Raw genomic sequence first — 21,646 nt, 5'->3', positions numbered from 1 at the left:
GTGGCCAACTAAAAGTAAGAGGAAAAGATTGGTGTAGATTATTTTGATTTTCTGGTGAGGCAGGGAGAAGTGAATAGGCTGGCTAAGTCAGACTGTTACTTTTTGCTCAGAAAAGGTGGCTTTTCTGTGTTTGAAAATTTCATTCTGGAGTCTTGTAGGATATACCGGCCCTCTGGTATTGACCAAGCAGGAAAGTGATTCTGCAGTGTTGCTGTTTCCTATGAAAAGCAAGGCTGAGTGAGTCAGCAACCCTAGCAGACAGCATCTCAAGGACTGCTCCCCGTATCACTCGCAGGCCGCGGGACAAAGCAGGGGTAGAGCGCCGGACAGCTGCTGACAGCGTGTGGGTGAGAGGAGGTAGTGGCTGCTGCCAGGCCAAGATGATGTTGGCACTGCCTGTGCTTGGCAGCAGCAGAGGAATGATGACGCTGTTTCTTGCTCCCACGCCGCTCTGCTGAGTTTCCCTTGGAGCCCAGACTCCCCCTGGGCTGGTATTTGGGTGTTTTTCCTGATTGCTTCCCTAGGTCAGTTGAGACATCTGTCTCCCTGGGAGCAGGAGGAACCTGATGCTCCCTCTGTGCACCACTACATGTTGCTACTGGGATGTTACTCTCGGAGAGCCTTGGTACCCCAGATGAAGTTGGTGAGCTGGGATGTCCCCGTACATCCTTGGCACCGTAAATAACGGTCTCCATCCTCTGCTCACATACACACTCCCATCCCATGGCCATATGTTCATTGTGCATGTCAACGCACTCATTGATAAGGACTGGGATCCTGGGATCACCAAAGTGACCTGTTCACAGAGATGGGTTGCCTGAGCTTGGCAGAAGAAGGAACCTTCAGGCCCCTGGAAGGACGGGATAAGGGGACAGTGCTGAGGGAAGGCGAGCAGGGAGCAGAGGGCAGCGGCTGGCAGCCCCCATGGGCGGTGGGATGCAGGGGTAGTCCTGCTCTGTGGGGTTAGAGCCTGCTCCGGCAGGAGGTCAAAAAGGCAAAGTTTCTTGGGAGGTGAATTATCAGTGGGAGCAATATCGGCAGGTCAAGCACATCGGTGCTGGGGTAATACAGTTAAGGTGCAGAGCCTTGGAGGGAGCCCGGCCGAGGAGTGCAGCATTAAAGCAATGAGCCCAGCTTAATCTGCCCCAAGTGAGGGCAGTGGGGTCTTTAATATTGTGTCAGGCTCGCAGGCCCTTGTTGGCGGGTTATTCTTCATGGCAGCTAATGCCACTGGGCTAACTGAATTAGCCCCTCCTTCTGCGGGGTGAGCATGGGGTTGCCGGGAGGGCGATCGTGCCTCGCAGCTGCAGGGAGAGCAAGTGATGGCCTGGAAATTCAATCAGGTGAGGAGCCGCCACCATCCCCAAAGGACAAGGAGCAGCCAGATTGGGGAGGAGAGCCCGGGACGGGGACGCTGGTGACTGGCTCTGTTGCTGTCCCTAGGCAGGGTGCCCTCCGGGGACTGCTCCCTGCTCTGGATGGCATGAAGTGCTGCCCTGCAGCCTGCTGCTCTGCATCCATCAGCCCTCCGGGAGCACCTTGGTGGAGAGCCCATCCATACCTCCGTGCTCATTTCCAGCTTGTTAACCGCTGGGTGTGGTATTCCCTCATGCATCCGTAGGGAACAGTGACACAGGGACATGCGGTGTGTCTCCAGCCAGGCTGGGCATCCCCAGGGTCCAGCCTCCAGCACACTCGCAGCATTTCTGTTTGATCACAGGTGAAGGTTTGCCAGGAAAGACAGCCTGGATCAAGGAATTGGCAGTCTTTTTCCTGGCTTTGCTGCTGGGATGAGGTGCTCCCCTAACAAGCTGCTGAGTGATTGCACTATCCTCTTTGTAAAGCCCCAAGGGGTGTGCAGGTGAGGAGGGCAGCTAAGGGGCTGGGTACAGCAATGGCCCATCATTCCCAGGAGTCATTTTCTGTCCTTCAAGTTAAGGAAAAATGAAAATCTGAACCTTGCAGGTGTTTGCTTGTTGTCCTCCAAACCCGCCACTGCTTTTTTTCTTTCCCAGCCTCAGCAATTGCTTTCTCCTTCGCATCTAATTAAAAGCACACTCCCGGTGAATACTGCAGTACATCCTGAGTGGGCGACGGTGTCTGTGCCCACCGCTGCCTGGATGGAGCTGAATCCAGAAGGGCTCACCTGTGTGCCAGGGGCCCAGGATGGCCGGCATCCAGGCGGTGGCACTTTGTCAGCCTCAAGGGCAGGAGCAGCTGCGGGGGCCACGGAGGATGCTGCAGTCCCAGGGGTCGGGGGCTGGCAGACCCACGGCACAGGGCTGCTCCCCTCCCGCAGAGCACAGCCCCCCTCGCCCCGCCACACCAGCCCTTTCCCTAGCCGAAGCCACCGTCCCTTCACCCCCGCCATCGGGGCTGACACGGTCCCCTCTCCTTTCCCAGGTGCCCCTTTGATCTTCAAACCTGCCCCAGCTCCCTCCACTCCCCCTTCCCTCACATTGTTATAAATGGAGGCTTTGGCTGCCTTTAAATAGTCATATCTATCAGACAAGCTCATGTCAGCCATAAATTCTACAGTAATGATGATTTTCTAAGTGGGTCGACCAGAGCTATTTCCGCTTCAGCCTCAAGTTACTGCACATGTCCCCCCCCAGGGGCCGGCAGCCTCATTTGTTGTCCCCCTAATTGTCATCTCTCCCGTATGCACTTGGGCAGAAGCTGGAAGGAAAACTGGCCCTGCCACCGGCCTCGGGCTGGGACTCCCCTCAGGAGTCTTCCCACCTGGGAGGGGGCTTCAGAGGAGGGAAGAGAGCTGGAGGGGTGAGACAGCACCGGCTGCTTCTAACGCAGGCAGGGGGAATGGCTGCAGAAGCCCACCATATGGATGCCCTTACCTCTCGCCACTCTCCCCCCCTTCCCCAGCCGTGCAAAACTGGCCCTGACGTGTGAAAGCTGTAATTGCAGGTAATCCCCCCCGCACTGCGCATGGTTTGAATTTGGCAGAGCAGGAATGTGGAAAGAAGAAGGGGAATTACTGCCCAGACGTGCTGCCGGGCCAACATCTGCACGAGTCATCAGTGCACATCTGGCCGCAGCAGCCTGCGTTTGGTTGCCCAGCCGGTCACTTTTTAGCCCAGTTGGTCTGTCTCAGGCTCCCACTGAGGGCAGGGCATGGACACCCCGGGACAGGGAACCTTAGGCTGATAAATCACTCCCTTCACCTGATATTGCTGCTGATATTGCGGTGGTCACACAGACTTTCTCTGCCTTAGCTTTTCCATTTGTGAAAGAAAGTAAGGCTGTCAGGAGCACGCTTCAGGGTACCCATCACTTGCTCTTCTAGAAAGGAGAGTGCCTGTATGTGGCACCCTCTTCCAGGTTTGCCTAAGGCTGGCACTGCTTTGCAGCATCCCCCAGTGAGATGCCGGAGCAAAGGAGCTGATTTCTGCCTCCACGTGCAGTTGGGCTCAGTGAGGTGGGTCCCTGCCTTCTTTCTGATCCCCTGGAGCACAGTCCCAGAGCCAGCAAGCTTTCTGCAGAAATCCTGCCCTGAGGTTCAGTCCTGCAAGGCTGAGCACTTCTCAGCACAGAGCCCCTGGTGCAAAGTGAAGGATTTCAGATCTCCTTTGCAGAGAGAAGCGAGGGAGGATTAGCAGAGTGGGACTCACGTGCCATCAGTACCAGAGGGTCTTTGTTGCCTCCAGGTGCCATGAACCTCAGTCAGTCTGCTTACACTGGATAGGGATGGAAAGCCTCCATCACGCAGACAAGATGTACTCTTGGTAATTCCTTGCATTTCCCTGCTGTGGCCGGACAGGAGGGCTCAGGGCATGGAGAGGGGCTGCGGTCTTGGTGAGGGGAGGCTGTTATGTCCAATGCCTGGTTTCTGTGGCCGGGCTCAATCTGATCTGCGGGTGAGAGGGTGGCATGAGAATTGGGGAGGTTAGAGAGATAAGACAGGCAAGTGGCTGAAGGTCCATGCAGCGCCGTGCTCTGGGATGAGGGCTGGCCCTGGGGAGCTCTCTGGCAGTGCCTCGTCCCTGAGGCAGCTGACCCTGCTCTGTTTCTTTGATGGAAAAGACCTGCTGGAACTTCTCATCCCGACCTTTCATCTCTGAGGTTTCTTTGGGAATGTGCACAATCAGGGTGTAAACTCTTGCTGCTGGTGAGCCACCCTGTGCCAGGGAGGGGATGCTGGGGGGGCTTTAAGCAGCAGGCATGGGTGTTACGTCTCCTCCCAAATGTGGCTGAGCAGCCCCCCTGTAAGGAGCCTGCTTGGGTCTGACCCAGGAGCAAAAGCATCTTCTGTTCAGTCGCTTACACCTCTCTCTGCTCTCCCAGCCCTGAGGAAAGCAGCCTGACCTCGCTCAGCAAGAAGGCAGACGCAACCTCCTCCCCAGGCAGGCAGCTTCCCAGATAACCCTCCGGCTTTCCGAGGGCAGTGCAGGTGTCAGAGGCATTGTCTCTTTGGAAATTAATTTTCCTGTCGATTTCCTTATTTCTCTTAATTGATGAGGGGCAAGTCTTCGGCGTGTTGCCAGCGGCACCAGCCACAGCCTCCCGTCGGTATCGGCGGAGCCAAAAAGCACTAGCGCCGAGGGCTGGGGAGTGTAATGAACTCTCAGAGGACTCGTTGCAGCTCAGCCCGTGCTCTAGATTAGCTGAGGAATCATCTGGCCCAGCTATTAACTGTCCCATTTAACATCATAAATTATTAACCTAATTTTGAGGAGGGTCGGTGACGGATCACACTGATTTTGTCAGCCTTTCTGCAGCCTCTCATGCAGCCTGCCTGTGCGGGGTAAGCCGCGGGCAGGGCCTGAGGGTCAGTGCCTCCAGAGAAGGAGAGAGACGGGGTAGCACAGCCCGGTTGCCGGCAGAAAGACCAGCTCTGCCTCCTCTTCCAGCCCAGCAGAGAGCTCAGGGAGAGCCCAAGCAAGGGGGATCCTCTGGTGGAAATGGGGGGTGTAAGAGCTGCCCCTGGGGAAGAGCAAAGCCACCCACTCCCCAGATTTCAGTGCAACACGCCTGCACCCATGTGGGACCCACCTGCACCTGTGTACGGGTGCTTGAGGCCTCTGCCCCTTGCTCCATACCGGTGTGTGCCGCCCGCCCTCGGTGCAAGCCATTACCAGAGGTGCTTTTTAGCTTGTTTAAGCAGCTATCAGGATGCTTTTTTGTACGGTAAAGGCCTGGGGTCAGGAGATTTTTCCTCCTATGCTTGTTGTAGACTAGAGTTTGTTCAAAAAGTTTCCTTCCTGGGAAAAGTTTTAAATAAAATAGGGGGAAAGTGGATTCTTTGGTATAAAAGTTTTAAACCATTCAGAGGGTTTTTTCAGCTGATTGAAGTGTAATGGAAATTTAAGGGATACCGTCTTTTTTTTCCCTTTTATCTTTCTTTGAGAAGAGAGATGCGTGCAAGAAGGGGCTGAGAATTGCACTCAAACTGGCATTTTTTTTAATTGAGTGGAAAAATTTTGAAGTCATTTGGTCTGTCGAAAAATCCCCATACAAACCTGAAGGAAAGCAAGTTGTGAAATCCTTGTAAAACGCCTCTTTCATTCTGGCATCGCAAAAAGGACTTTTTGTTTCCCCGCGAGCAGCTGCGCTGCTCGGTGCTGCCTGTCCATGGTGTGCGAGCGCACGGCCCTGGGCTGGCCGTGTGCGTGTTCCCGCGCCGAAGGGGTGGCATTTGGGAGCCAGCGTCACCCCCAGTCCCGCTCCCCTTGGCTTTGAGGCTGTGCAAGGTTCAGCAGCTGTAGGACCGAGCCTCGCTCTCTGCCATGCATTTCCCTGGCTGGAGGTGCTTGGGGTCAGGATCAGCAGGCTGCATTGCTGGTAAAACAAATCCCCAAAAAAATCCCAACGCAAGCACGAAGAAGTGCCTTTGGTTGTGGCGGGGACATGGAAAGCTGTCAGAGCCTGCATTAAATCGGCAAGAGCTTGTACCACTAACCTGCTCATCCTTGAGTCTACTAACCAAAAGTACCCGTAGCTCATAGTGTGGGTACTGCCCCTCTTTCCCTCAAAGAATGAAATGAGAGGAGGAATCCAGCATTTGCAGACCCACAGCATCGGTGCTGTCATACGCCCCTCGCCTGACACAAGGCTTTACACACATGCAGAATAGAGAAAGTGCAAGGAAATTGCCTTCGCCAGAGGCCCAAAGCTCACAGTGCACACGCAGTGCAGACCCGCGCGGGACTGATGCCCGGCACACGGATATAAAATACAGCGCCCTGCAATAAAACATGCACTGCTAGTCTATATATTTTGCAATCCCTTTAAAGATTTTTTTTTCTTTAAACCCCTCACCCCAGCTCCCTCCCCATTCTCCCCCCAAAAAATTATTATAAAGAATTATTGCCATTAGTACGTCTTTCCCAGTGAAAGGAGAAAATCGCCTCATTCATAATTTATACCCTCAATTACTATTAATAAAGAAATATTTCAGCAGAAAATCGCCTGGGAAAATTACACGTAACATTGCATTAACATTCTATTTGAACATTTTCATCACATTTGTTATAGAGTTAATAAGAGGGATATGCTCCCCTGACTTCTTCATGAAATTATGGGCTGCCTATGATAGTTTAATCTTTTAGACTTTATATAATATATTCACTTTACTAATTGAGCTATCCAAGGAGCAGTTAGGGATGTTCTTAAACGTGGAAGACAAAGTAATCAGGGCCGTGACTTCCTGACGAGAAGATCTTCTTCCGGAGATGAGGAGCCGCACGTGTGAGGAGCACACACGTACGTGTTTGTGCGCAGATGTGCCATTCCATTAGCCCTTCCCTTAATGTCTTGCCTGTACTTGGAAATGAATGTGAATGAAGGCTGGAGGTGATTTTCAGACTGGCGAAACATTCCCCAAAAGCTCCGTTTGTATTTCAGAGTGAAAGGGGGTCTGATGAGCTTGAGCAAGCTATTATTTTTTGAATAAGAAATGCCCAGCATGGGGGGGTTTCTCAGGAGCAGTAATTGGTGTAGACAAGCCTTTATGCTCAAATTCACCCCCACCCACAATCATGCACAGACCATATCCAAAACTCTGGACAAGGAACTGGGCAGGGGTGGACAACCCCTCTTCTGCTCTCCCTGGAGCTTCTGCTTCACCAGGTAGTGAGATCTGGGGCATGCGGTGCAGAAAGGCTTCCCCCCGCCCAGGGTACAAACAAAACCCAAACTGGGCCAGAGGCGAGAAGTGAGGTAGGTGTGGGCAGTGAGGGGCGAGGAAGCATTTGGAAGATGGCCACTGCTCTGCTGCACCATTACAGTGCCACCATGGGCATTGCTGTGGACAGTTTGCTTGTCTCCAAAAAACTTGGGCAACAGGAAAGCCTTGGAAGCGCGCTCTCATGCTCCTGCACCCACAGCCGGGGACCTCATGCAGCAACTAGAGCCTTGGTCCAGACTCAGCTGCTCTTGGACCCTTCCTTGCACAGAGGCAGTGTCAGGCACAGAGATTTGAGCCCCTTGTCCAGTTTGGGAGCTGGACACAGGTCTGGGTCTCTCTGCGAGATCCTTCTTTCCCCTCCATGTGCACACGAGGTGTCCCTTACCACGGGATGTGATCCAGAGCTCTTGGTTTCAAGCAGGAGGCTTCCCGAGGCAACAGCAGGCAGTGGTTTGGACCAGGACCATGTGGAAGAGGGCTGCATCGTCAGCATGCCAAGAGGTTGCTCACTCATTAAGGCTAAGTACATGCAGCCGCAAGCAGGTGCAAAGAGGGATCCATCACTGCTGAGCAATGGCCCTGCCACTGGAGATGAAGGCGAATCTCTGTTAGCTGCTTCTGATGAGGGATACTGAGGGAGCATGGGACCAGCTGCTTTGTTTCACATCTGCAGGGTGCTGGTGTCCCTTCTGCAGCCACTGAGACCGGGCACGGGCAGGAAAAGGGTGGCAGGGCACAAGGTGGGATGCAGGCTAATAGGTGAGGATCTGCAGTCACCCCTGAAACCACTCTTGTGATTCCCAGCCTCTGCAGACCGGTGGCCAATGCTGACAGCAAGCCAAACGGTTAATGAAAAGCTTTCATGCATTGGGCTTCATTAGCTGGGACTCATTAAACAGCAAATAAGAGCCCGGATGTTGCCAACTGAGCCCTGCTGAAGGCAGCTCCTGCGGGTGAGGCAGTCTGGGACCGCAGGAGACCCCCATGGTGAGGGGCAGCTAGGTGAGCCCCCGTTGCTCCCTGGCAGACTGTGGCCGGTGCCTCCCACCAGAGATGGGAATCAGTGCAGGAAGAGTGCAAGGGGGGTGCTGGCAGTGAGCACCCCTCCGCCACGTCCCCAGTGTTTAATGTATATTCACACAAGGCCATCGACCCATAGGTCTCAGCTAGGCTCAACCATTCAGACCCTTGGTGTGACATTCAGTTCTCTCACTGGGTGGAAGAGGGGACTGAGCTTCTGCCAGCTCTGTCCTCCCAGCCCATATGAGCCCATCAGGGTGATAAGGATAGGTGCGTGACAGCCTGAGCCTGTGGCCCAGACCTGTGGTACTGCAGTGGGAGATGCGGGAGCAAAGCACCCACACGTGGTTGCATGAGATGTGCAGCTCCATTAATGCCTTCATGGTGGAGCATGGTTGTCCCTGGCTGGTTGGTTTCTCATGGGATGTGCTGCACCCTCACTGCTGAGCTTGCAGCCAACATATTCCTGGGTGACGGTGTGCCACTGGCCAGCACTGATGGAGGCTGTGACCATCTGGGCTACCACTGAGCCATGCTGGGCAAGCAGCAGCCGATGCATGCCTACATCTCCCAATAATCTCCTAGATGGACAGGGGGCCGCAAGCTGCCCTGTGTGCAATCACATGGAGAGCGCAGGGCCTCAGGCATCTTTCCAGGGACCACACAGGCAGCCTGGGCATGGCAGAGGCCAAGGAAGGGGAGACATGGACTGTTCACCCCAGGGATGGCCACTGCCTGGTCCTGAGCAGGATGGACCACGCTGTAAACAGGACAAGGCTTGTAAACAGGGCTCCAGCTGGGATAAATTTAGCCCATTGGGGTTGCAGCCCCGGCGCAGCAGGACACGGTGTCAGGGCATTGTCGAGAGGAGAGGGGGAGAAAGAAGCTGAATAAACAAACACAGCTTGTCCCTTTTTTTTTTTTTTTTTTGTCCTAGAGTTGTTATTTCAGCCGGACAATTGCCCTGCAGATTGAGGGAACAGGCTGGAGTTCAAGTGAATTTGGCTTCCAGCACCTCCCTTTTTACATTGTGTTTTCACATGGGAATGTATCCTGGCATATATGGGGGATGTCCGTACCCGTGTGTATGGATAACTCCATGGATGCTCCACACACATCTCTGGGCTGGCCTACAGGAATACGGGCTGCTTTGAAGCCCAGGTGAGGCCAAGTAACTTGACATTGGCTGTCACGCAGGACTTTGCTTTCTCCTCGTGCACAGCCTGCACTAACACCCGTGGGTGTCCAGGAGCACACATGCAAGGTGATCTGTGCTCTGCATGCATCTGTACATGCCTCTGTGGGCAGAGCAGCCCTGGAGGTGTCCCCCCACAGCAGAGGGGAGACTGGAGAGGTGAAAGTCTTGCAAAGACTTTAGAAATGGGGATCAGGACTCCTGCGCTTTTTTTCCCTAGTTCTGTCATGGGGTTTGGACAAGTCATATTCCCCTGACAAAATCGTCTGTGATCTCAGGAGCAAAGGGCATGGATCATCTCTGCCAGTCCTGCTCTGTGAGGACCTAAGTCTTTACTAAAGGCTATGTTTAGAGGCAGCCTAATTTTCATGTCTTAATTTTATTTTTCTCACATCTCTCTTTGACACACACATACACACACACACTTCTATTGGAAAAACGATTTTAATACCCATGGCACACTGTCCTGGTGTGATATAAAATCCAATGACATGTGGCATTTGGAAAAGGTCACTTCCCCCATCAGGATTCATTATCCTACCTCAGCCTGGGAAGCCATGGGGTTGCCCCCTCCTCCGTGGACCCCTTGCCCCCTCCCTGGCTGCAGCGGGTGAGCAGGGAGAGGGGATGAGGTGGCTGGGTGGCCATGCTGGGGACTTTGGCGCTTACACGGACATGCTGCTGGGAAGGCTTGGGCTGCAAAGCCGGCTCCGCTGGGTGCACAGGGCTCAGGCCAGCTTTCACCTGCCTCCCCCTGCTCGCTGCTCCCTCTCTGTTCCCTTTCGAGCAAGAGCCAGCTCTTGCGGTGCCCTCGCTCTGCATGGTTGCAGAAGGGAAACACTCCCCTTCCCTGTTTCACTTGTTCAATTTTTTGGCTGAGTTGGTTGGGAAGTGCCCCTCCGTGTTAGTGCTCACCGCCACCTAGGCAGAACTGAGAAGAGAAAGCGGAGGGGACCTGGAAAGCCTGGCTCCTCTCCAGCTTCCCCACCAAGCACGGGGTCCCTGGCTGCCCCACGCTCAGTGCCCCCCCCCCCCAGCCCCTGGGGCAGACCAGCAGTGCCCAGAAAGCTGGGTGCAGCAGCACTGGGGGTGCTCTGCCCTCTCTCTTGGAGATTGCCCACGCAGGGCAGCATCCTGGGCTAGAAAGGGGTCCCTGGTGCACATTGCAGGTGAGGGACAGCAGGTCAGGAGTAGGGGATGCTCACAGCAGGGCAGGAGTGTCAAGTTGTCCTGGGGCGCTTGCATATTTTTGCCTTTCCTTGGACTCATTTCTGCTCAGGCTTCCCCAGGACCATCTTTGTCCAAGTATATCCACCTCCCCAAGGTGTTTCCAGCCCAACTTGGAGCTATTCCCTGGAAAGGCAGAGGGCACAGGAGGGCCAAACCTGCTGTGGAGGCAGCCTGGGGGGCTCAGGGGATGCAGTCTCTTACAGGGCAGGGCGTGGGCTGTTCCCCAGCAAATCGTCCCATGGGCAGGGGGACTGGGAGCCAGGACTTCTCTGCGTGGTCACAAAGTACCTTGGGGCACCTTGGGCAAGTCATTCACATCTCTAACCCCATTTCCCACCCACAGGGGAGGGGAGAGGCGAGGGTGGGTGCACCGAGCATGTAGCGGGCCCGGGGCTGAGGGAAGGGCAGGAGGTGGGGAGCAGGAGCAGTTGTTCCCAGGGAGAGGAGGATTATTTTTGCAGCAGGGAGTGGGATTTGACGCCTGCTGAAGATGACTTCTCAGAGTGCTGAGGGTGACGGTGAGCGTAGCCCCTTCCTACCATATAAACACCAATGAGTTATGGGTACCCCAGCCTCTAATTATGCAGTCAGCCCCAAATAGGCTGTGTCTAACGAGGCTGACAGACTAATATCTCAAGAGCCCTTAATGCGTTATCATCTCTTGCTGTATGACCTCATATTTATAACTGCTCTGGTGGGAGGTTGAGAAATGTCCTTCTCTTCCCTCAGCCCCCTCCCCAACTTCACCCCCCCCCCCCCAGAGCAGCAGCTCTTCAGCCTCATCTCTTAGGATCAGGAGGAGAGAGGCGACTTCTCTCCATCCATCATGAGCGGAGTTCGCGCTATTAGATGATTAAAGACATTTTTTATAATATTTGGAAGAGGCTTTGAAATGTCTCTCAAACAGTGTGATTAATGCTTGCTTAACCCTCGCCTGGCCGGGATGGTGTGGTGGGGAGGTGGGTGCATCCCGGGGCAGGGCTCCCCGGGCATCTCGGCGGTCTCCCAGCCGTTGGGCACCCCGAGCCCTGACAAGGTGTGATTCATGAGTGCCGGGCACCTGCAGGAAGCTCCGGCCTCCAGGCAGTTCCTAACGCACCGGGGACTTGGTGGTTTCTGAGGCTGCAACGGCCGGGGCAGGAGGAAGCGGCGCCTGCCCACCTCCCCAGCGCTTACACAAGAGGCCCCCGGGCTGTGCCGGTCCGCAAGCTGGACTGTCCCACGCCGATGCTGTGGGTGTCAAGGGTGGGCAGGGAGAGGGGGTGAGCAGCCTGTGCCCATTCCCAGCTGGCCTGAGCTGGTGGAGTGTTTGCTTTCCCCATTTCCCCTTCTTTTTCCTCTGCCTCTCCAGATGACTCGCTCTTAGAGGCAAGTCTCTCCAAAAAAAACACAACCCACGAGAATCTAGATATTCCAGTAGGATCCACCTTTAGGATGTTGCATTCTTGCTCAGAGTTTGCCATAAAGACCCGTGGGGCTGGTGGACACATTCATACTAAAAGTCGTGCCGACGTTACCTTGGCCGGTACCTGCCAAAGGCCAAATTGCTGACGTTCGCTGTCGTTGGTTCCCGTGGGGGAGTGGAGATTTGGCCTCGGATGGGGGAAGGATGCCCACCTCCTTTGATCACAGGCACAATGTTTCATAATCTCAATTTCTTGTCAATTGATTGCCAGATAGAAGCGACAACCAAAGAGGCCCCCAGGCGTCTGCAACTGCCACTCATCGTATGATTTTAACTCTCCCCCTCTGTAAGTTTGCATTATTTTCTTCTTGTTGTTGTTGTTATCTAAAGAAAGCTCCCCTCCCTCCCCCCTCCAAAAAGCCTCCTAGAAATCCCAATGCCCTTGTCAATTTGGTATTCAATGTACAAATAGCTGAGAAGGGTTAATGCATGATTAATAGGTGTTTTATTAAAATGGTTAATCTGTCATTATAGAGTCCAAAAGATCAATAGATTTCTTATAATCATGGCTTAAAATCATCTTTAGCACCACTGCTTATGGACTTAAGACCCTGGGCAAGATGCTTAGGGGACCTGGGAGTCTCCTGTTAACTCCTTCTAACCCTTCTGCCATCTGAAGCGTGACCCAAGGTCTCCTGCAGACGGAGAAAAGCCGACACAGGGCTGCACGTACTGTTATGCTTACCATCCGCCTTATTTATGGATATTAAAATTGTCACACCTGAGCGACAGAAAAGGGAAATGGAAAGAGGGAGAAACTGGGAATGCAGCTGGATAAATGCTCTTTGTTACGACCGTCAGCAGCGCCCGAGCGGAGCAAGGCAAGGGCATGGCTGGGCTGCCTCCGATCCATTAGTGCCGTTGCAAAACAGCGAGCGTTGGCCAAGCATCGCGCCATCACAGCCATGCTCCTTCGCTAACGAGCGCTGCCTCGCATGCCGAGGTGAGGCGGGGAGGTTCCAGCCTTGCACGGAGGTGAAGCCGTGCGTCTGGTGTGAGGCAGGGTGTCAGTGGCCAGGGAGGACCAGCCCAATGCCACCTGAATCCCACCCATGTCCTCAGCCCCAGAAGCTGCTTTCCTGGCAGCTGGGTGTTGGTGGGTCTGGTTGACCCAACCCTTTGGGATGCCTGGTCCAAGCTGCTTTTTGATAACTCCAGCGATACTGTGACAAATGCCAGAGACGCTGAGCTGCCGACCCCCAGCGCGAGGTCTCTGCGGGAGGAGGTGCTGTTTAGACAGGCTGACACGGGAGCGGCTGAGCCAGCGCAGGCTGGGGGGAGCGCAGCCCCCTCTCTACCCCCTAACCGCCCCGCAGCATCCTCTCCTCTGCGGCAGAGGAGGGATCCTGAGGTCATGCCGGGGGTCTGTGGTGGAGCCTGGATGGCAATGTGGAGCGCCACAGGAGCACCGCACTCTGAGCACCAGGCAGGGCAGCTGGCACCAGCGAGTGGTCTCTGAGGGATTTTGGGAGCCTTGGCTATAGATGTTGCTGCGCCACTCATGCAATGAAGACTCAGAACTGCTGTCTAGTGAGCAAAGCAGATGCTGGTGTGCTGGGACCAGTCCTGAAACCCCTCCCTGTGCCTCCATTTCTCCCTCTGAGATGCGCGTGTGCAGGATTGGCAGACTTTTGTGCAGCCCCTGCCACCACAAGCCTGCCCAAGGTTGGAGACCCTCGCTCGGAGGCTGCTGGGAGCTGCTGCTCTCCGATAGTTTGGCCATGCAGAGTGCCTCCGCTGCAGCCCCCCTCCCTCACCTCCTCACCCTGCCTGGGGGCTCAGCCCTGCTCCCCACTGGGCGCTGCTCCCTGCCCGACCCTGCAGCCCACGCCAGCCAGCTGGCCTCAAACCATAGCTCAGGTAAAACAAAGGCAAGTTCATACCATTACTTTCCCCTTCTCTTCCCTGCCTGTCCTGCACCCATCCTGCTAGGGCTGGGTTAAATTTAACTCCCATCTGGCAAGAAATCCCAAGTTTGCCCCATCCAGCCAGTGGGTGCATGCCCGGTGTGGGGGTCCCAGCCTGCTTGGAAGGCATCGCTGCCTCCACCTCCCACCACCACCGATGCTCGGCATGGGGCTGGGCGGAGATTTTCCAGACCCCCTGGGTCCAGCCCTCTCCATCCCTGCCTCATTGCTTATTTCTGGGCCATTATGTTCGACAGGGAGAATTTGTTTCTGTCCAGAGCAGATCCCCGGACAGTCTCAAACCTCTGAGGATTTATCATCCTGAGCTTTTGTTTGTGGGTCTCCAGGACCCTCTGCCCCACAGCCCAGCCCAGATGCTTCTCTGTCTCCTCCACGGAGCCTGCTGCCCCCCAGGAGCGCTGACCCCTCTCTTCCCCCATGGATGCCCAGGCATGCAGGCTTCCCTGCGCACACATGCCTGCAAAGGCCACTGCTGGGGGCAGGATGCTGTGGTCACAGCGGCAGGAGACGTGTCCTACCTACTGGGAAGGTGATGGCTGTGGCTCCTTCTGGCTTGACTCCCCAAGGCTACCAAGGAGGGTGGCCCAGGGCAGGGCACGCTGGGCTCCCAGCACAGAAATCCCCCTGGATCCTTAGATGACATTCTGCCTGCCCCAGGACTGGTGGCAGGGGAGCCTGAGCTTATCCCCCCCACAGCCCCCAAATTGCATCCCTGCTTCCAGCCCCACTCCACAGCAGCTGAGCAGCTGGGAGGGCCAGGCACAAGCGAGGTGTGAGCTCCCTCACTTGTCTCAGGGGTCAGCATTCATGTCCCCCCTCGTGACTAATAGAGCTGAAACAGCGGCAGCCACCTGCGCCAAGTGACAGTGGGGTGACAGCGGGGGTGGTGCAGGTGCCAGCGCCGCTGGCTGCACTCTCCAGCTAAGCAGACGTTTGGCTGCCCTGCGGTCATGTTGGTGAGGATTTGGGGTCACTCTCAACAGGTTCAGGTCTGTCAGGACAGAGCTATCGGCTGGCACAGGGAGTGACTGGGGTTGCGTTTCCAAATTGCCACCTCTGCTGCCTTAGATGGGGACCCCACTTGCCACCAGCCCCCTGCCTGCTCTCCTCCTGTCCCACAGGCCACGGTGTTGGTGACAGAAAGCTGCTCGGGAGGCCGGTGGAGTGTGATGGAGAAGGAAAGGGGTGCAGGGCTGCTCCACCAAAGCGCCGCCCCCGCAGCCCCGTCCCCTCCCCGGCCACCCACATTCCTCTGCAGCAGCGCCAGGAAGGGGGGGACCAACCTTTGGCACGTTTATTGACACTCCCTGAGTTCATACTGCGACTCTACAATCTTTCCCTGAGATTATTAAGAATTAATTGATCACTTTTATATTCCCCCCGATACCCAGTGCTGCTTCGCGACAGGAGGCAGGAGGAGGGAAGGGAGACGGGAGGAGGGCGGGGTATGTGTAAAAAACACACTGATAAATGTTAATTACTCTTTTACAGCCCTTGTCAAATTCCAAAGCAAGTCGTAAATTCATTAAACTCTAACGGATTAAGCACATGCAGCTTATTTAGTCGCCATAAACAAGATCATTTGGATGTTGATTTTCCCCTTTTTATTGCTGCAGCAGAAAAAAGGAAAAAATCAGATGAGGGAAGCAGTTGGTGGTTACCAGGGAGTCAGAAAAGTTTGGATTTATTTTGTATCTTGTTTTCTTGCTTCGTGGCAGCTCTCTGTAGCACATCGGTCCTCAGGTTGCGCCTGGGCAGCTTCTTGGCAGGGAGCGTGGCCTTCCCAGGAGCCACGATCGTGCCCCAAGTGGCTGAGTCTGCATGGACTGCCCTGGGATGGAAGGGCCATGCTGCACAAAAGGTCTCCGTGTCTCCTCCATGCCCCAGGGCTGCCTTCTTAGTGCTAGGCTCTTAAAGACCCAAGCAAGGTCTGGATGAGCAGAGATGGGATGCTCAAAGACCTTTCGGCGGTGGTTTTGGGCTGGACTGGCTGCTCTGCGCTCCATCACGCTGGGAGCTCTCTGAGGGTAGACATCTCCAGTGAGGCTCAACCTGGCCCCTGGGATGCAGAGCTCTGCTCTCAGCCACGCTGCAAGGGATTGCGCAGGCAGAGTTAGCATAAAAGCAGCTCTGCTCATTCTGGGGTGTTTCAGCCCATATAAGCGCTGTCCCCAAGGTGCTGACTGTGCCCAAGCAAATGGGATGTGTCCCCAGCCATGAGGGAGAGGAAGCAGGGAAGGGGCGCCGTGCTGGCAGGGAGGGACAGGCCACCCTTGGCTGCTTTGAACATGAGGATGTGGCCCAGGGTCTGCCGACCTTCTTGGTGAGCGTGCCATCCTCTACGTGCACATGTTAATAATCCAGGCTGACCTCCTGAGCTGTGGGAGCAGGGGAAGGAGAATGAGAGGAGGGTCACGGAGATTAATTAATACTCAGGGCTCTAATTACAAGTTTCTTCAACACTGGGCTTCTAATGAGGAACAGGTGCTGAGGCAGCCCCAAGTCTCGCTGCCTCCCAGCTGGCCCTGCTGAGACATCTCCTGCCTCCTTGCAGGGATGGTTTTACTGGGAGAGGGATGGGAGTTAGCCCCTGGCCACCAGCATCTCCCACTGCAGCTCTGGGGCTCTGGGCTGCGTGGCCAAGAAGTTGCCACGCTGCTGTGTAACCCTGTCCATGCCTTGGGCTGAGCGCCAGAGACCTGCTGCCATCCCCAGCACACCCAGCTCCCTGCCTCGGACCAGTACCCAAGCATGGGATGGGGGCAGGAGGTGACCTGGGGGACCAGAGGACCTTGATGGGTGTCACAGCCTGGCCCTCTGCAGTGGAGGGTGCTCCCCGGGCCCGATGCTGGCAGGAGCCCTGGCATGGCTGGCTGCTGGCTCTGCTGATGCTGGTTAGCCATCTCCAGCTGAGCGGCTCCTGGCCAGCGGTGCTCGCCCTGGGGCACGGCTGTGCTTCTCCAGCATCTCCCAGCTTCTGATGAAGCTGTGCTCATCAGGAGCTGCAGGCAGCCGTGCACTGCAGGCAGCAGAGGGAACTCTAAACACCTCACTGGAGCTTGCAGCCTGGCTGCTGCCAGAAAAATTTAGGGCTTTTGCTTCAGAGTCCTCAGCAGCACTTCATCTAAAGGAGGTGGCCTGAGCGCTGGAGGGGTGACTGCCTTCCTCCAGCCCCATCTGAGCCCATCTCCGAAACAGGTACAGCCCAGGAAGGTCTGAGCCATGGGTACGTAGATATCACCCTGGCCCTGCTCCCCTCTGCCTTTGCCTCTTGGGGGGCAGAGGGAGAGAGAGGAGCTGCTGAAGGTGTCAAATAGGACAGGGAGGGGGTGCCAGCCTTCAGAGCCCCATTCCTGGCAAGCATTTCCCTCCTGCAGTGTTCACCCTTTTCCTTGCAGTGGGTGCAATGTGCAGAGATAAGTGGCAGCAGAAGCATCCCTGCCCACCAGGTCCGTCCGTGCTTTCCCGCTGCATGGAGGTGCCCTCCAGAGATCTCTGTGGGCTTCTGAGCATGGATGAGGCACCCAGGGGTTAACGGAAGGAGCATGTCCCATGCTAAGCAGTAGCTAACAGCCACTAGCTAATAACTTTATGGCTTCAAAGCAGGGCATTTATCATGCTGAAGTTTGTTTATGCACTAGTTATATGGTGCATTATACCGGTGCTGTGTTTGGCTGATAAATTCTCCATGACAAGTGAGGCTACCAATGGGGACTCACTGAGTCCAAAAGACCCATAGCTTTTTCCTGAACTCTGCTTTCTGAGATAAGGATGTTTTTTCCCTCTTTTGTTTTGTAAGGAGGAAAGAAAAAAATTCGACAACCTGTAAACTTAAAAAAAAGAGGGAGATTTTTGTTCCGGATAAGTTGCCTGATGGGGGCAGAGGAGATGGTCCTGGTCCTGGCGAGGACCAAGCGGGCTGCGTGTGAGGACGTCTGTGCCAGCAAGTGATGCACATGGGCCCGTGCCAGGAGATTTGTGCATGTGGTGAGTGGGCACTGACAGCTCGTACGGGCTCTGGATATCTCTGGGAACAGCCTACCTCAGTCCTGTCTGCCTTCAGGGAGGGTGTTTTTGGGGTAGAAGTGTTAGAGGGCACTCTGGCAACCCTCTAGGTCTGCTCAGTGTTTCTAAAATGAGCCATAATTGTAGCATTCGTCGCTATTTTGAGGTTGCGTGCGTGTGCAATTTGTTGCTGAGCACAGCACAGCTGCTACGTTCACCTGTACCCCCTCACTGCTGGGTTAAATTGCTTTAATCCTGCTAATAATAATGACCTTCACATTTCTGGCTTGCTCTATCACGGGAGCCAAACCCACTTCGCAAACATTAACAAGCTTTGCCGTGCAAACACGATGGGTCAGGATTATTTTTTCCTGCTGCGGCGGTGGGGAAACTGAGGCATAAAGCAAGGAGCTGGATGGTCTGAGCCTACTCAGAGGGGTACTCTTTGCTTTAACCAGTGGACTTCACCCTGTTCCAGTTTGGACTAGAGTAGGCTTTCATGGATCTCACCTGGGGAGCAAGACCTGGGGCTTCCTGGCTGGTGGGATGCAGCGGGATGGACCCTGATGCCAGGACCTGCCTCCGCAGTGCCACCGAGGCGGTTTGTGTGTCAACAGCCTTTGCTCCTGCCAGGGAGCGGGACCTGCGCTGCGGGATGCTGCGGGGGGGCTGGGGTGTGCCAGCTCAGCCTGGCCCTTCCCTGTGGGGCCATGTCCCTCCATCCTGCTGCAATAAGCAGAAAGCCCCTCACCACGATCCAGTGCTTGGGTGCAAATGCCCAGCCAGTGAGCATGTGGGCACACACCTCCCTGCATGCAAACATGCTTGTTACATGCATTCGTGGGTGCTCCCTGGTGAGAGCATCTTAGCGCGTTTACCTGTGCGTGCCCCTGTGCGCATGTACGGGTGTGCATAAACATGGATTCATCAGTGCACTACGTGCATCTCCATGTGCTGCGTTAGGATCTGTCCACGGCTGCCCACCCGTGTGGGCATCCCCGGCTGCGTAGCCGTCCCAGCCTGCACATCTCCGGCTGCGTACCTGTTGCATCCCCGGCTGCGTACCTGTGCTGGCGTGCGCGGCCCCGGCTGCGGATCTGCATCGGTGGCTGCGTGCAGTGGCCCCTGCAGGCTGTAAATACTGCCAGTGTGGCGGAGAGGTTGAGCGGTTTATGGCTCAAGGTCAGGCCCATGAATCATAAAAAGGTGTCGGAAGGAGCATTAACTCCTAGCCTTCGCTCGGTCTCTGTGTGGTTTCAGGCGGGGCCCCGGAGGCAGTGATTAAAGGGTGCACCTTCCCCTTTCAGTTTTACGGTAAAAGGAAAGCAGTAAATTAGAAGCCCACAGGCTGGGGCAGGCCAGGTCCCACCAGCGCAACAGCTAAGCGAGTACCTGCCGTGCGCCCCGAGACCCCGCCGCCGGCTCTGCACCCCCCTACCAGCACAGCCCCTGCGCAGCCCCTTTCCACAGCAGCCCCTTCCTGAGGGGCAGGGTCCGGCCGTGTGCGGGGCAGGTGGCCGCGCTCATGGCAGGTACGTCCCTCCATCCTTGCCCGGCCGACGGCTCGGGATGCCTGGGGATGCTCAGCCCTGCTCGCCCCATAGAGCATCAGCGCCTCTTGCTCTGCACCTTTTTACGACTCCGGCTATAATTAACTCAAGTAATAAAATTTTTTGAATCCAAATAGATATAATTAACGTTTAATGCCCCTGTTTTCTTGCGAATTGTCAGGACTATTAAGAGCTGAGTATTGATTGAAGAGGTGAGGCAGATGTTTCTGCTGGCGAGGTGGGATTGCTGGGGCAGAGGCAGAAAGCCCTGATAATGGTTGAGTCCCTGCCCCACATCTGGACCTTGGGACAGTGATTTGGGGCTGGGGAGCGCTGGGACAACATCCAGCGCTGTGGGGCTGACCCTGGCCTAGGGAGGCAGGGAGGAAAGGATGAAGGCTGCTTGCAGGATCCTGCTTTTTTCCTGCCACTCAGCTGTAGGCAGTCCCCAGCGTTGCAGCCTCATTGCAAGCACTCAGGCATGGGGCATTTCTGGAGATTTCACCGTGCCAGTGCATGCTTCAAACCCACCATCTCCTGGAGAAGGGCTTTTGGGGACGGAGGTGGGAATACACCCAGCCCCATCCTCATCCCGGCAGCGGTGTTGTCCTCCCGAGCCTGACGCAGCTGCCCCGGCATCCCTGGCTCATCCCCGCCGCTGCCTGCTAGGCTGGTGAGCGGGACACGGGACATATGCAATAACACCTTCCCCGAGCTGCTGCTGCTGGGGCCAGCCCCGACAAGGCACCGTGCAAAGGGCCGGGCGCCTTTGGCCATCGCCAGGCTGATTTCCCCCAGCTCCTGCCAGCTTGGCAGGGCTGCTCACCCGCTGGACCTGCGGGCTGCAGGTCAGGCTGCCACCGCCTGCCTGGTACCTGCAATAGCAAGGGCCCAGGGGCAGGCCGGGAGCTGGAGCACATCTGCCCCGGGGACACTGCACATCTGGCCAGGTACCGCAGCCCGAAGGCTGAATGAAAAGCCCAGGCACATGCTGTGTCCCTGTCCCTGGGCTGGGTTGAGCATTAGATGTCTCTGAGGAAGGGAGGGAGGGAGGGAGCATAGTAGCTTGCCAGGGGGGAAAATACTTCTCCTTTCCCTTAAAAAAAAAAAAAGTGCTTTTGCCCCTGGGGAATGGCATTGCAGAGCCCTGGAATTGACGGGGCTGCCAGAGCTGATGGATGGTGCCGGCGGAGGGAGCAAAGCGGGTCAGCAGAGCAGAAACCAGCAGGCACAAAGAGAGAGCATCCCCGCTAACCAAGGCAGGCGGTGACACCCTGTGCCGGGGCTGGGCCCACAACAGCCCCCTCTCTGTTGGGCTGGAGAGTCTGCACAGCTGGGGTACCTGGGGTGCCATCCTGCGATGCCCCCGGGCTCACCCCAACTGCACCCGCCAACAAGAAAGGCCTTTCTTCGTCTCTGCACAAGCCCCAATTGTTCGGATGCTTCCCCTGCCACCGCCTTGTGCTTCTGCTCTTCCCAGAGACGGGTCTGGGAGGAAAGGGAGGACTTGCAACATCTGCACGGCCAGAGCTGCTGGGGCTTCAAGGCTTCTGAGGGGGCCAGGGCTCCTTGGGCAGCTCCAGATCGGGATGTCTTGGTCCTCTCAGCAGCTCTGCTGTGCGGCTATGCAAGCCCACAACCCACCTGTGCCTCAGCTTCCCCACCAGTGACTGAGGTCCTGCTCTGCCTCTGCAGATGTGCTGCAAAGAGTGGGTGCGTGCATTTGAGCCAAGGCACCCCCAAGAACTGGGGAGCTGCAGTGCCGACCACTCAGGGCAGCCTCGGTGCAGGCAGCTGTGCTGCCAGTTCCTCTGCCTTCCCTCCTGGGCACACAACATCCCGCTGGCCATCCCAGAGCTGAGAAGGGTGAAACTGAAAGGTGGAAGCCTGGACTTGTGGGGGTCTCTGAGGACTGCTCCAAGCAGGGACCTGGCAATGTTTTGAGGCCAGTGGTGGGAGGAACTGAGTTTTTGTAAGTGGTGGAGGTGGTAGCTGCGGGGAGAGAGTGAGAGACTGGGCAGCTGTGCTAAATCAGCCCTAACCTCACTGAAACTTGTGTGCAGTTTCTGCTTCCTCATGAGAGACACCCAGACAGCCTCCCGCAGGAGA

At 55.9% G+C, this 21,646-nt stretch overlaps 1 protein-coding gene across 3 annotated transcripts in view; it reads left to right on the top strand.

Annotated features, from left to right (window-relative positions):
• The window catches only part of RNF220 (ring finger protein 220), a 227,854-nt gene that overhangs the window by 76,172 nt on the left and 130,036 nt on the right, over positions 1-21,646 (top strand). Inside the window, exon 2 of one of the 3 annotated variants that reach the window (XM_087731539.1) lies at positions 12,266-12,340. The exons of the other annotated variants lie outside the window; for them this stretch is intronic. Within the exon in view, the coding sequence (XP_087587665.1) occupies positions 12,266-12,340 (75 nt within the window). The remainder of the gene's footprint in view (positions 1-12,265; positions 12,341-21,646) is intronic. 3 annotated transcript variants of the gene reach the window in all.

This window comes from Nipponia nippon, unplaced genomic scaffold, assembly GCF_047370975.1.
Source record: "Nipponia nippon isolate SJK-2023a ecotype South Korea unplaced genomic scaffold, ASM4737097v1 scaffold_5, whole genome shotgun sequence".
In the NCBI taxonomy this organism is placed as follows: Eukaryota; Metazoa; Chordata; class Aves; order Pelecaniformes; family Threskiornithidae; genus Nipponia; species Nipponia nippon.
Note: the sequence above shows the minus strand (reverse complement) of the source record. Positions and strands in the feature narration are given on the sequence as shown.